General features: G+C 35.6%; 1 protein-coding gene across 1 annotated transcript; it reads right to left on the minus strand.

The window, feature by feature from the left end:
- Positions 1–1553: 1553 nt before the first annotated feature.
- Positions 1554–15461, minus strand: LOC147545941 (ubiquitin C-terminal hydrolase 12-like). Its single transcript, XM_086635115.1, is given in 32 exon segments — positions 1554–2188; positions 2366–2452; positions 2575–2649; positions 2844–2957; positions 3057–3143; positions 3359–3424; positions 4180–4245; positions 4496–4567; positions 4647–4748; positions 4848–5025; positions 5137–5192; positions 7556–7666; positions 7755–7823; positions 7944–8052; positions 8130–8218; positions 8354–8431; positions 8528–8650; positions 8794–8913; positions 9031–9111; positions 9204–9430; positions 9433–9530; positions 9762–9836; positions 11169–11278; positions 11966–12064; positions 13087–13202; positions 13294–13402; positions 13536–13754; positions 13851–14116; positions 14436–14593; positions 14691–14835; positions 15048–15111; positions 15329–15461. Coding segments are annotated over 32 exon segments (3441 nt in total). The 5' UTR covers positions 15359–15461; the 3' UTR covers positions 1554–2146.
- Between the last annotated feature and the right edge of the window lie 1067 nt (positions 15462–16528).

The following is a 16528-nucleotide window of genomic DNA, read 5'->3' on the forward strand; positions in this document are numbered from 1 at the left end:
GAGAGTAGAGATCAAAAATTAGGATTATAGGAAGATATGGAAGCACCAATTCAAGGAATGAATATATCTGCAGAAACATATGAACAAGAAGAGAGTAGCACCAATTCATCATGGTAATAATTTTTACTAATTAATTCACCTTTTCAAACTAATTACTTGTTAATTACAACCCTTTTATTTCTTTGCTATCCTGAAACATTAGGATGTGTTTTCGTTGCAGTTGTTGTTGTTTTGGTGATCCTGCAGGTTGTGGTGAATGCATAGCTAGCTGTTTACCATGTCTTGAGTTCTGTACAGAGAACTTCTCTCTTATCACATGTTGCTTTTGATTGATTTTATTTCATTTTGTTCTACCAGTTTCGAAAATATTTCCTCTTTATGTGCATTTAGTTTGGAGAAATAATGAGGGTAAGGAACAAAACTATGCGAAAGCTCAAGGCTAATGTATAAAGCATGTAATCATTTATGTCCAATAAATCTTATGTGATGATTGAGCAATAGCGACGTATATATTCTTAGGGTTATTTTTCAAATGGCCCCTAACTTGACGAAACAAAAATAAAAATACTCCAACTTTTATTGAAGTAGTTGGATACACATAATGGTATTCTTACACTTCAGATAAAATTACAACAAACAAAAATTGAATGTTGACTTTTCTTGTTCACCAATGGTCTTTGTCAAAACACTTCCATTATACATACTCAAATAGAAACAAATTGCGCATTGACTTAGTTTTTTTTGTTGAAGAAGCATTGACTTAGTTGGCATCTAAGTTGGATATGGTCTTCACTTATATTCCTGGGAGAAGTTTAGTAGTATTAAGGATTTTTATTCATTAGTCAACCAAATGTAAATCCAAACTTCATCTAGTAGCTAGTAAGGTAGATAATGTTGAAAATGAAATTTCAATGTAAAAGTTTTGCTTGTAGAAAACTATTAAAGCAGGCAGACATGCGGTGGGCGGAGTGGGGGTTAGGAGCACGAGCCCTTAGCCCAGGCATTACAAAATTTTAATCCGAAAAAAAAAATCATCAAACTCTTTTTCGGAGTTATCTAATAATTTCAACATCACAGGTTGCCAAGGATTTAATAGATAGAGACTGATTTTGTTCAAAGATTAGAGACCGATTTCGTTCAAAGATAATAGAACCCCCATTACAAAAAAGAGAAATTGCATTCTCACCTGATGTTCTTTGTTCCTACAATCCTACTTTTCTCATTATTCTTGTTCTAAAATGCAGAGGAAAAGAAACCTCATGAACGAGCGTGATCGTAAGCACCTACTGCCAAATTCGTTGGCCAACACCAATCCTCCCATCACCTACATACTGGCATCCGTAGGATATATCTAGTACAGACGAATTTGTGATTTTTACAAGTTGATTTATAAGTATATATAGAGCAGAAATTGTTCTGTACCCCCCTGTACACTAATATAGGCATATCACTATTTACACTAACCCTAGAAGAGTAAATATGGGAAGTTCATAGTTGAAAGACTTTTTTACAAAAACCAAGAGAGAGAGAGAGAGAGTCTAGCAGAAAGCAGAGACAGCAACAAACAACCATTTATACAAACATCTCAGTATCATAATAAACACATCATTTCTAAGGAGAACCCACCAAAGGAAAGGGAAATAAAAATAAGGACTAGGAGAATGAAATGTGAAAATAAACACTCACCTATAACAATATTCGATATGTATATAATATATATTCATCCCCTAGTCCAAAATCTTCCTTTTTTTTATGTACTTAAATTACACTAAAAATGAAGGTGTAACCAACAACAGATTGTTTTCATGAGAGAAAAGAAAAGGATAAGAGGAAAAAGCTCACGAGCGATCGATAGACAGAAATACACAGCCATTTGGGAGTCCCCACTTCCCAGAACAAACCCATAGTTGCATGCTGAAGAAAGAATGTAATAATATATAATCCTAACATTTAACATTACTAACCTCCAAGTCTTGCTTGATCAAAACAGCAACCTAGCACCACCACAAATGCTCCTATTTCACTTCCCCCATTTTCTTTACTTTAGATGTCATTTGATGTTATCTTCCTCGTTACCATATCATAATCTTAAATTACCAAGTACCTCAGCCGATACAACAGTTTTGGTTGATCAGGTTTTTGTTTCTTAGTTGTAGATTTTTACTGGCTTCTCAAATGTGTGACGATTCTGCATATATACAGATTTATAAAGATTTTAGTTCTCTTCAGTTAAGCAACGGCGGTAATCAACAGATTCAGACCGGTGGTTAATGGTGGTAGTTGTGAATGCTAAAAGAACGCCAAACAAAACTGAATATTTGGTAACCAATCAAGAAAGGAGGGATGTTGAATGTGATATCTTTACCTGGTTGGTTGTATAAGCCCTTTTTGGAGCACTGTCAGAGTGCTCCAACCCTAAATATTGTTCCCAAGCTCCATAAACATCTCTTCTCTGAAAGCATACAAGAATTGGAAAAGATGATGCTCAGACGGCCGTATAGTCATTTTCCGTGTACTCATTTTGAAATCTCAAATATTAAAACGAAGTTTAATTAGTTACAAGTGTAAGGATACCTGAAAACGACTTGATACAATGTCAGAGTCCTGAAGGTACTCGGGCCGGCCCAATGATAAAAATGCAAATTTCCACTGATCAAAAGAGAAAATAAGAAACATTTGATATTATAGAACGGACACATTAATTCGCTGGATAAGATAAAGACCAATGAAGGATATGAGGCATTAAAACATAGAAATCCGACAACGAAAAATTAATAGTGCATATATAATTTGTTCTCCAATGGAATATAGAACTAAGTTCGCAAGGTATTAAGAGTAAAAACCTTGGCGAACTCCTCATCTGGAACCTGCAATTTCTTCTGAATACGAACTTTAACCTCAGATAAAGTCTCTCCCTCATGGATGATCAAGAAAAACGGTTCCCCGAAATTTTGTACCTGCTGTTGAAATTAAACAGGATTTTAAACATTAAAATGACCAAGCAGTAGCATCTACAGTATTAACTTAACGTCCTAGATATATTCACAAATATCTACCGTCTGGTTTTGGGCTGCATCTTTAGTAAAATGGTAAACATGAATCAGTCGATCGTGTGGACCAAGGTTTTTCTCTTCTTCTGGTATCTGAAACAATGAAAGACAATAATTACAACCTCTTCACCTGGTACCTAATTGGTAATTACATAGATCACATACTTTCTGGACAAGAGTCATATAAAAGGAAAATCTAAAAAAGTCACTGTACAGCGAAGTATAAAAACCTCTTTGAGAAATTTACGAAGAAGCGATGAACGATGATAAGCGTTATGTACTTAAACAACGAAATGGTATTTACTTACCTCTTCTGCGCGCAGTGTCCAGTATTGGTCGTTAATGTTCTCGATCTTTTCACTAGGGGGAAAAATCTGCAAGAATGGAGTTCCAAGTTATGACGCCAATGATAATGAAAAATCAAGTTAATGATTCTAGAACTTTACTATCTGATTATTTTTTTAGAAGGAATCCGTAATTATCTTGTTTCCCTGTTTATCCTGATTTATCTAGTCGCTTACTCTCAGGAATTAGGTAGCAGAACAATTGAAGCAATTATACCGAAAATAGACGTAGCCATACTGTAGTAGGCTAGAGATTCTGCCAGTGGGAACAATCAATTGAATCCTATTCACATCAACTTCTATCTAGACTTGGTATCTTGGATAAATTTAGTAGATTCAATAAATAGCCAACTGTCCCACTTCACAATTTATTTTCCTTTGAAGGTTCCTCACGACTTCAGCAACAAGATCCAGGAGATATTTTTCCTGGGACAGATTTGGTTCCAAACTAGTAGAATTTATACATTGGTATGACCTTCTTTCTCTTATTCAAAGAAACAGTTCAAGAGACAATTAGGAAACATCCTGCTCAAGCTTCTAAAAAAATTGTCAGGTCTAAGCCACTGAGCATATGGCCCGAGATACCGACTTCTTAGCCCAACTTTTCGTTATAGGGGTGAACAATACAGAAGTGACCCAATATTCCTTGAACCCCCACAAAGTAGAGGGAACACCTACTATATCGGATACTCAGAATGTCAAATTTTTAACGTATTTACAGTGCACATAAATCCTTTTATCTACCACCACCAACCGTAAAATAGTCAAAATACAATATTCAATACCTTGTATATCTTATGATAGAAAACTTCAAGCAATCTAAGTTCTGCATTGGGATGAGACAGTTCAACCTGTTTCATAATGTCATTGAGGAAAAATAAATTAGTCTAATAGAAGTCACTGAAAGTATCCCCATCACAAAAAAAAAACACGGAAAGGAGCCACGTTACTAGAGCATAACAAATTCCTAAATTTGAATTTTTCAAAGAAACGGGAGAATACTGATCTAGCTGAAGGCACATAACATGCCTCAACTACTAACATATAAATTCCGCATTGGTTTAGTAGGATTTACAAGAAATATAAATATACAACATCTACCTTCGTTTTCAGGTCATTAATGACATCGCCAACTGTGCTCTGCTTTGGCAATCTAATGCTGTGAATTACAACCTAAGAATAAAAGAGACAAGATTCATTACAAAAAATCTAGCTCATGTATGTGTCTGGTTAATACGATCTAAATACTTACTTCATCCTTCGTTGCATGATGAAACGCGACCTTTAATGTTTTTAAGCCTTGCAATTCTGGTAAAGGAATATCGAGCACTTCATAATACAAGATATCAGAAGTCTGCACAAATATCCATCAGGATAATTAAGTGAGTTCCTTATTTTAGTACATTATTGTCCATGGATAAATAGTCATCAGAATATGCAAAGCGATATTTACCTGATTGTAGTGAACCAACATGTCCGATAAATGGTCCATTCCTCTGTACTTGATCGGTTGTGGCTTAGGTTGCTGGGAGTAACAGTTGTGAGATGTAAGTCTAATTTTGGATGGATCTTCCAGACCAAGTTGTCGAGCAACTCTTCCAACAACTTCATCATAATTGGAAATTTTTGACCTAGAAAGACATGGAAATGGGAAAAAATTAAAACCATAAAATATATACCTAACTGCACAAATCCTCCAACTACTAACACGAGGAAATGAGAAAGCAAAACAAAATACATACAACTCCAGGCAGAAATCGTCCTCCTTGGGCTTCTCCAGAGATCGGAAATGAACAACCTTTAAAGCATGACATCACTTTAGAACAATAACTAGTACACTTAGTAAAACCAGCAAAAAGAGAAAGGTGTTGCCTAAACATAATGATATATAAAAACCTAATGCTGATTAAATATTTGAAGTAACAAGAAGTCAATTCAGCATCGCCCAATTAATCATCCAACTTCACAACAATAAATAACTACAAATGATAATTCAAAAGGTTATAGAACAGACACTCCTTACAACGATATATGAGACATGCAAGGGTGAACACAAGGACCTTGACATGTCTGGAAGGATATGGAGACGCGTTCAATACTTTCCATAGTCACTTTAGTTATCCATCAACGTGGATTAACCATAGATGTCCTTTGGAGCCCTATGCCAAATAAGTAGTTTACCAGTCCAAGAAAAGTTCCACTTCTAACCAAGGAATTAAATTTTGAAATATTTCGACCGAAATATTTCTATTTTCATGCCTACCGAAATTTCCACTGAAACCGAAATACAATTATACTCTTTAACAATTCCTAATCAAGGAATTAAATTTTGAAATATTTCAACCGAAACGACCAAAATATTTCCATTTCCATGCCTACCGAATTTTAGTAAAACCTTTTAGGAGGCTCTAATGACTATAGACCCATGAGGGTAGGCGTTCGCAGAAGTTTAACTTGTACCCCTATATTGCCTATGAAAAATGCTTTATTTTATAGTTGGTGCCACGCCTTCAGTCGGCGCATGCCTTCCCCAACACTATGATTTCCACTCTACTCCCTCTTCTATTAGGCGAGAGGGAGAAGGAGAATTCCCTTAAAGGTGCCTGTTCCGCATCCATGACACATTGTTTATATTCTTTATGTTTTATTCTTATATCTAGTCTGCTACAAGAGCCGTGAACCATAGGGGATTTATAAGAAGGTGCCTTCCAAGTTCCAACATCCCCACATTCAATGGTTGACAACTTGACATGTTACATATTTTCTGATAATATTGGAAAAATTAGAATTACGTTATTTAAAGTTGGGGAAGCCACATTGTGAACCAGATGTGAAAGCTATACTAATGACGATATATCTTTCTTTACTGAGCATTAACACTTCAACCCAAAATAGTATACATTATATATATAAGTGCAAAAGAAATCTCCGACTTCACATATTTTTGAAAGACTTTTAACTAAGATTTCGAAGTTTTTTTAGTTTCAACTTTCAAGTTCGAAATGGATAATTGGTAATTACTGCTGAATTAGTATACTTTTCCTTGTAATATTGTAATGAACATACTAAAATTACATTATCTATAGATATAATATGGATATGATATCTCCCTCAATTCTGAATGATTATTAGTTTAAAAAGTTCAATATCTTATCACAGTATTTCTATATCATGTAAAGAGGCATATATAACGGATAATATTCATAATATGCATAATGTATATAAAATTAATAAAAAGATGTGTATATAGTATCACTGTATAAACAGATGACCATCCGTATGGGTAAGGGGACCGGGTGTTCCCCTTCCACCAGTGTTCCTGCTCCATACAGTCAGGTTTTAAAGTTTTCCCCACATCCTGTTTAATTTTCATAACCCCTCAGTGTGTACCCACTGAGCAAAGTAGTTGTAATCGGCCAATCCACAAGCGTATGACGAGGGTAGGATCGAGATCAGGGGTAGCCCGAGCCCAACCCCAACCCCCAAGTTAGTTGTTATATATAAAACTTCAAATATTGGAGTTTATATTAAAGTTGCCACAAAGTATTAATTTTGTTCTAAATCAGAAGAAAGAAGAAAACGGTCAATTCTCAAGTTGTACAAATAATAATCTGTTTAGCCACTACTGTGTGACCAAGCCTGTGCCAGATAAGAATACTTAATGCTTTTGTTTTATATATGTCCACATACTAGTATGCTAATGTAATCAGTAAATATATGATCTTTTCAAACTTAGAGACCCCAGATACAGGTCGTCGTAGTATAGGGGGGCTCTATCCAGCAAGAATGATCATGTTACTCTGCACAAAAGAAAACCAGCTGGGTAATTCACTAATTTGTTGGAAGAAATGACCACTTGAAATTAAAATATTTCAGAAGGTAACTCTGATCCAAGTGCTGATAATAGAGGACTACTTGATCACAAATTTTACCATGCGTACACAGAGAAGAAACAAGAAAAGACAAGACCATTTTGATACAATGATACAAAAACACTCTCATTTACAGAAAATTTGGTGGAAATGAAAGTTATAAAATTCATGAAAATTAGTGATAGATTCATGCAGGATTCCGGGGGAACAATGATACCAACACTACATGCATAATATAATAATGTGCAAATATATATATATCCACCCTCAAAAGTTTCAGTAGTGATACCTGGCGATTGTGTACATATTCCAAAAACGAAGGAACATTAGGATAACGGCAGGCTTCTTCACTTTCACTTAAAGAAGCTTTCTGAAAGCAAACAATATCTCCATCTTCAAGCTGCAAGAAAATATATTTATAAGGTTATGCATGTTTAGAGAATACAATATATGTAAATCACACCGACCAACTACTCATCCTGACATACCTGGCTAGCTCGAAAAGTGAGTTTCTTATCAATGTGTTCGCACATGACACTGGGCTCAAACTTTATCTCCTAACCAACATAAAATAGAGGATATGTCAGCTACTTTCAATAATAAGAATTAATTGAGTCTTTCTCAAATCTATTAATAAGGACGATATTAACAAATTCAATGTCAGTTGGATGACCAACCTCGTAAAGTTCAATTTCCTCCGCCGGAGCAAAGCCAGCCATTTCGTTCAACTTATTCAATATATCTAAGGGCTTCCCAGTACCCTTCACAAAGAGTCTCCCCACATACCTGACAAAGGCAAGATCACTTGTCATATCACCTATGATTCTAGCATAAGCTAAACACAACACAAAAATAGGCTATACCGAAGTGCCTCTCTCGCAGGGTCATAAAGCTTAAAGAAAAGCATAATATCCTCTTTTGTCTTCTCAGGAGGGGAAATTGGGACTGAATCCTGCATGAACAATATAAAAATCAGCACAACTGCTATCACCATTTGTAAGTTTATCATGTATAGAAGATGTCAGTCAATGTGAACCACAAGAGCTATATAATTTAATTATGCAATAATCGATAGAAAAATATATACCAGCCCAGTCTCTACTTCCAAGAACAGCTTCAGTTCTGCATTATGAGCTTTATTTGACACCTCCCTCAATTGTCCAACCTACAACAGACAGGAGATTGTTACAAAACTAAGTAAATAAAAGTCTTTCTTACTACCAAATGAGAAAATGAAATCACAGGAGCAGATGGTATTTACAGATTGAGTTTCCTCTTGCTGTGTCAATGGTCGGTTAGGACGATATGTATGGTTTTGCCGCTTGGCCCACAGCCAGAACCGCTGAAATTGCACTGGTACACCAAATTCTTTGGCAACCTCTTCCTACAAACATAATTAGGTAACCATGTATCACAAGACATTTAAGAACATAATCAAAAGAGTCAAAACTTCAGAAGCTAATTCTAATCTTGGATCAGCAATTAGATAGTTGCCACCCGCTGACATAAGACAATGTACAATCATACCTTGAAGATATTAAAAGGCATCTGTTTCTGAATACGAAAGCTGCGAACTTTGTCATGATCAACAAGATCAAAATAAATATCTGTTCCAATCTGTTTCATGAGGTCCTCATCCCTTGCAATCTGAGAGGGTCAAATCATTTGTATTACCAATTACTTGTTGCTCTTTCCTTGTAATCATGGATGCTAGTTTATTGAAAATTGACAAAAAAAGAACTATATAACGTTGATAAGGAATACCTTTATAATAGTATAAAGGTGTGCCTCAGCTTTTTCCTTCTTCTTGTGCTCTTTTTCTTCTTGTTCTTTTTTCAACCTTATCTGCACAATGGTTTTGAATCTGCTAAATCAGTAACTTGCAGAAAAAATTCATTAGGACATTGAGTCGATCATAGATAAAAGAAGGATCTTACCCTAAGGTGCTCCGCTATGTCTTTCTCATCTACATTGCAAATGATTTTGTCCTTGTCACTCTCACGTATATAAACAAGCATGTACGCATTCGAGTATTTTGTAAATTTAAATGGAGTATTATTGAAACCAGGATTTGTCTGTGGTAACTGTGGACATATATCAAGAAAATAAAGAACAGGTGTGAAGAATGAATTTAGGCAAATGGTGCAAAAGGACACATTAAAAGTAGTGACACCATCAATATCACCTCTTCCTCTCCGCCATACTGTTCTTCTAGAGCTCTTTTCATATCCTCTTTTGTCACCCTCTCATCATCAAATTTTAACCTAAACCAACCAACAACCTGTTATTAATAAGCTTCACAACAACAAAAAAATCAGCAATGTTAAATCAAGAACTTGACATGTAAGCATGCAAGGCAATGGAAAATAGGCAACTGAAGGAGCACAAATTAGAAATGCAAGTCCCCAGATCAGCACAAGAACTCCCCTGCAGTACTAAAACAGCTGGCTAAGGTCAAAATGGAAAATAATAATTTAGTGCACAAATAACTTTACCATTGATCAGAAAGAGTGGGCCTAATAAAAGCATAATAGTGTCCACCATGCACTCCACCACTGTGAACCAGAACACTGCAGAGAGACAAGAGTGAGTAAGAAACTAGATATCCTTATTATATCACTTGGGACTTATGTTTTAAAAACCTGCGCCTAGGCACCGATCACACGCTAGTCCCCATGTGGCCGCTTGACTAGGGTCAGAAGTTATAGTCATTTTAGAGAAGCGAGTAACCCGGCGCCTGGAGCCGACTAGCCGACTCGGCTAGGCGCCGAGTTACTCGTTCATGGGCCAGGTGGTTTTAAGAGTTTTCCTTTCACTCCTTCAACAAGAACTAGCTCCAATCCTCCATCTCAAGTAAAGTTTCTCTCTCTATCATTATTTTTTTCTTCTCTAAGTAAGTTCTACCTTGTTTATTATTTGTCTCTCTCTATACTCTAATGGTTTCTACATCTTGTTCTTATTTCTTTCTCTAAGTTCTAACTTCTAACTTCTAACTTGATATAATGAGTTGATTTTTTTATAGCTTTGGATTTCTAATGTACAAAACATGTTTATAATTGATATAATATGAGTTTATGGACTGATTTTGCTCTCTAACTTCTATAATTAGTTGATTTTCTTTATAGTTTTGTATTTCTAATGCATAACATGTTTATAATTGATATAATGGACTGATTTTGCTCTCTAACTTCTATAATCAGTTGATTTCCTTTATAGGTTTGTATTTCTAATGTATAAACTATGTTTATAATTGTAATAGTTTTTATATATAATATAATAATATATGTGATTATATATATATATATATATTTATATTTTAAGTTTAACCGATGAAATCCGACCAGTACCGTTGTCATCCCGCCTGGTAGCTAGTCCCGGGTCAACCACTAGTCCCAATTTCCGACTTTTCAAGCATAGCTTGGGACAAGTTTCAGAATTAGTAGACGCATAGCCTTGAGGCGACTTGGTAGATTTCTACCTTGAGGCACACACATCTAAGGTTGCAAAGGAGGCGTAAGCATCTCACATTTGAGTTGTCCCTCTCCTAGCAGTATGCTTCAAGGTATATGCCTCACATTTTTTAGATAAAAATGGAAATGGAAACAACAAAAAAGGAAGATACGAGTATCGTTGGTTAATGAGTTTTCAAAGCTCGGCATGAGGACATGTGCTTGATATTATTAGAGTTTATATTATTCTTTGAGTGGAGTTTAGGCAAAATTAAGACACTAACAAGCAATGACAAAAGCATCATTATTCATAATAGCGATAGGAAGCATGTTTCCTTTCAAAAGGTTGATGACTATTATCCAACTATTCTAGATCTGAGATATCAACTACTAAAGGCCACATTTTCATTAGTCAGGGAAACGACAAATAAATAATACTTCGCGACACGATACCTGTGAAGTGTGTAAAGGTTGCGGACTCCTCGATCTGCTTCCGGCGATAAATACTTGCCATCCTCTCTATCAAGATCCAGTTGCAATGGGAACTCGTAACGGTCATTAATCTACAAAACAAAAACCGCCTTCAGGAATCATCTTTCCTTTTTCATTTAGACAATAGAGAAACCCAGGATAAAGTTGCAGGCGGAGGAAAAATTACAACTCATTGCCACATCTTGAGTTCTTCCACGGAGGGAGTTATATGAGGAAAATAGGATACTTTCTCCTTGTTTATTTCCAACAAAACATGGCTTTAATATGCAAAAACTGAATACTATGAACCAACAATTGAACATATAGCATAACTTTTGTTGCCCCTGCTTAGAGCAAACATTACGGATCTGCTTACCAAATTCGAACAACTTTTTAAGTGTCTCCTTGGGTACGAAATGAATCATAGGATATATTCATCAAAAAGTTGCAAACAGTCGAAGTCATATAAAAAGTCAATGAAGTATAATAATTGAAAGTATAGGAATAATCAGAATCTTTTTTACCAAAGATAACTGGGAGAGTATTATCTAGGAAAATGTTGTCCTAAGACTTAGTATCTACATAATACAATATAACATGGATAGTGTCTATTTATATAGACAAGAGAATGCATATCATAATAAAGAAAAACAATGGCGACCAAGAAAGGGAAGGAATTCAGGGAAGGATTAAATGAGAATAAACCGAATAGACAGATTGCAAGTACCACTGATATCATGATTCAGCCGAAAGAGGTCATCACGGATTAACATACTAACCTTTACCATAGTGTCCCTCATGAAATCATACTCAAACCGTTTCAGCTGAAGCTGGAGTACAGGAGGAAAGTCAATGAAGAGGACACCCTTCTTAGCATCCTGAAATTGCCACAATAGAAACCACATTCTTTAGCTGGGGCTATTTCTAACTTTAATGAGAACTTTGAAGTGCTTAAGAACTTTGAAATTAAGCGTTATTTGTTCATAACCTTTTTTCAGAACTTCTAAATGACGTATTATTTGTTTTTTGTGAGAAACCCAGCCCAACAACTTTTAAGAACTTTCGAAGACCATTTCACTCACAGTTATAACTTTCTACCAGGAGTACACACAAAAAGTGTTCGGGTTGAAACGGGCAAAAATCTTTTTCATCTCTATATTAAAAAAACGACCAATTTTCCTCCCTCCCTTCAAAACCTTGACTCAGCTTCTTCCCTTGTTTCGTGCTGTCTCTTCTTCTCTACTTTCGTCAAGTCTTCTTCTCTACTTTCGTCAAGTCTTCTTCTCCCTCTTTCCAAACACAAACCCACTATAGGTACTTCTCTATGCTCCCTCTCTACTGTTAGGTTAGGTTTTATTAGTCTACAACTCTGGTTTTGTTTAGATTGCAACTATCAGTCTTATCTCTCTCTACTGTTAGGTTAATAATTCTGGATTTGCTTTTTTTTTTTGTTTTCGATTTCATTGTACTTGATTACTAGTTCTTCCATAAATCACCATTGTATTGGGTTTTGTTCTTCCATGAACCCATGTGTCTTCCCAATTTCAATCTCAACCATTGATTTGGACGACTTAGATTTAGAATGGACCGAAAGGTCTAACAGAAGTTCTTGAATTTCAAAGTTCTATAAAAACGTTCAGAACTTTAAAGTTCTAGATCTTTACAGTTCTAAACTTCAAAGTTTTGGAACTTATATACTCTTCTAAAGTTCTGAAAACTTTGAAGTTCTAGTAAAAAGTTATTAGCCAATAACAGACCCTTAAAGAAATCGTTAGAGACAGTAGCTTAAGTTTAATAACACTTCATTCAGTTATAAAATAATATATCAACCAGATTCAATAATAACTGAATAGCCATGGAAAAAGTTAACAGAAGGTTTAACGTGGTTCACTTGACTGACCTGTAGTCCATGTTGTTCAGCATGGTACTTGTTATCACCCTCAAGACGTTCAACTTCCACATACTTGTCAAATGAAGCATAGACGTCACGGCAACCTTTCACATCGAGTTGAAGGTCTACCACATGCAAATAATCTTAGAACTATATAATGCTGCCTAATGCAAAGTGAAATAAAATACTAGATCAAACTGGATACTAAATGAATACCGTAAAATGACTCCTTTCTTGTAGATTTATAGTCCACGTTGATGCACTCAATATAGTTCATATGGTGCCCTTCGAATAGCTGTTGAATTGTACCTTCTACAACAGTTCCCTGAAAAAAGCAACAAGACATTAGAACCATATCGAGCATAACCACCAACCACTTAATTTCATAGCAGGATTGTCAACAAAATAATAAATAAAATGTATTTATTTTGATTCACTGGTCAGTATGAAGCGCTTACTTTCATCTTATCTTCCAACTTTTCACAAAGAACCCTATTCAGTTCTTGCACATCGTGCTGCATGAAAGAATCATAGGTGTCCCACCCAAAAGATTTTGTGAGCTCTTTTGTTGCGACACTGTTTTCACTGTACTGAAGCTTGTAAAATAGGCTTTGCAAAGCAAGAGGGATGCTTCCTGATGGCATATCATTCTCTGTTGTAGGCATATGGTACACAGCCTGAAATTTCCAATCCCCAAAATATCGTTTCCATTAAAAGAAAATCACATGGAAGATCTTATGAAGTAGACAAGAATCCCAGTTTGAAATTCTGACCTTTCTAAAATATGGAATATGATACAGAGTCTGGAGTAGAGAGTTCATGTAGCAAGTCGCTCCCTGATTCTTTAGTCCTACGAAGCCTGTCTCTTTCTTTGAATCATAAGTCCAGTAGTCTACCACCTTACGTACAGCAACCTCAGCTTCAATTATTAATGTATCATTCACAAGAAATCCTCTACCAGGGTCGTATAGTTCACTAAGAGGCATAAACGATGTAAAACCCCAATCACTCTCTCGCGCATTGAACTGGTGTTGAGTGTCTGCAATAGAGTAAGTAGTCGAAATTATAACCAAATATATGGATGTTGATAGTTATCTAACTCCTCGATAATGAATCGAACAAAAACTACTATCCACTACAAAGTGGTTTCCAATCTAAGGGTATATCCAAACATTTAATCCAAACAAACTATGTAGATTATGCGAGAAATACTGGTACGCTGACAACTAAGTCAACATGAAATATATATTCCCCTAAATACAAAAGATATATTTTGGTGATTCTCTTTCTAAGTCCAGTAGGAAAGTACTATTGAAGAACAAAATAACCTCCCACGTCACAACGGACACATACTTTACCTTTTCTAACTGTATACTTGTTGTGAATTTGATTAACCACAGCTAAGCTGAATTGAGCATATCTACTCCATCCATATGGCAAATTCCCCGAATCTGCAACATCTAGGTACATTGACAAATTGTCCACGTTGTTCCCCTTTGGAAAAATCAGCACACGCCTATCGGAATTAATGCAAAGTTAGATATTGAACGTTAAGATACAAATCAATCAGCTATTAGCTCTAAACAAGACAACTAAGAAAGAGATTAGCATACCATTTATAACCACCAACTGAAAATATATCAGAATAATGTTTCCTGGTGTTCAATCTGGAAAAGGTATCAATCGTCCACGTGAATCTCGAAGTAGGAGGATCCTCGATTTGCTGATTCTCAACTGTACTAACAGTTTCAGCTTGTGCTATAAGTAATAAGCAACAAAAAAGATCAATCAAAACATTAAAACCCTAATAACGAATCTTTTACATAACAACCTGAAAATAATTGAACCTCAATTACTAGAAATATTATCTTAGATCACTAGTACAACCAAATCAAACTCTTCTAAGTCTAGAAATTAAAATCCTAAATCACGATTAAGATAATATAATCATATTCAGATTAATTACTAACCTTCCATTGGTTGCGGACCCTCAACAAAATCTGAATGTGGTACTAGCATCTCGTCTTCTTCTTGCTACAAAAAAAAAAAGAGCAGAAATCAGAGATAGGATCCAGTACAGAGAAACCAACTGATCAATTCGAAACCCTAAAACTGGAACTTTTCCGCAATCAAATAGCCAGATTAGTACTACAATTAGAACTTCGTTGTCGAAATCAAAAACCCTAAACGATCACAGAGTCGAGAAGGTGATAAGAGAGTTAGAGAGAGAGTAGAGGAATCGAGAGTATACATCTAACGGTGGAGGAGTCATCATAGTCATTTGGCGAGAAAGGAGAGAGTTGTCCGGAGGATGAATCTGAGATCGTCAGAGGACAAGAAGATGCAGAGAGAGAGAGAGAGAGGGCTCAGAAGGGGGCTAGTGCGAGAAGAGAACGAGGGATATATAGGGGTACTTTTGGTATTCTGGTGTTAAAAGAAAAGTAAGGAAGACTTGAAGGGTAAAAGGGTTAAATCCATTTTGGCCCCTTAAATAAATTAAAGTCGCTAAAATGGCTCCCACAAAATGACCAGCTTCCGTAATGGTTCCCTTTTTCATATTCTTTTCTAATCAACCTTAACAGTCGTCTTTTTTCCTTTTCTTTTTTTTACCTTTTTTTTCATTAGTAACCTCCTCCATATTCTTTGCTAATCAACCTTAACAGTCGTCTTTTTTCCTTTTCTTTTTTTTTTACCTTTTTTTTCATTAGTAACCTCCTCCATATCCCTTCCCTCCCTATTTCGTCGGATAGGCCTCGTTGGTCAGTCAAGCGATCGTCAGCGATCCTTTATTAGAACAATAAAATCCTTCTTCTTCATCCTCTTTTCTCTTCCCACCATCTTTGTCTCTCTCTTCATCTCTTTCTCTATTGCGTAAATTTCAATTGGGGGTTATGTCAACGACTATTTATTTGAAATGTCAATACAGTATTTCCTAAAGAAATGAGAAAAATGGTAATAGAGATAAGCTTGTTGTAGTGGTGGTTGTCGTTGGTGTGAAAATAGAGGAAGTAAATTTTCTAACGAAGAATCATTGACTACCCTTCTCCGCTTAAGAAGGAAGAGGAAGGACAAAGAGGAGATTACTATTGAAAATTGAAGTGAAAAAAGAGATATGAAAAGTCAATTGTTAAAGTTGACTAGCGAAAAATGAAAGAAGTGCCATTTTGGTAATTGATCATCTTTAAAGAGTTATTTTAATTGGTTTGTCATTTTGAAGGGGGCAAGATGAATTTAATCCAAAGGTAAAAAGACAAAGTAAAATGAGAAACTAGTAGGACGTGTAGGCCCCTCCTGTGTGGGAGATGGAACCTAGCTACTGTCCTAAAATTTCAAGAGGATTTCTACATGTCTTTTTTTTTTGTTGAAACCGAACTCTACATGTCTCACCCTAAAAACATTACGCCAATTATACAACGTATTGGAGATACATAGTACAGTACAAGACTATAAG

Source organism: Eschscholzia californica, unplaced genomic scaffold, assembly GCF_041429995.1.
Source record: "Eschscholzia californica isolate CP2 unplaced genomic scaffold, dmEscCali1.0.p SCAF_4, whole genome shotgun sequence".
In the NCBI taxonomy this organism is placed as follows: domain Eukaryota; kingdom Viridiplantae; phylum Streptophyta; class Magnoliopsida; order Ranunculales; family Papaveraceae; genus Eschscholzia; species Eschscholzia californica.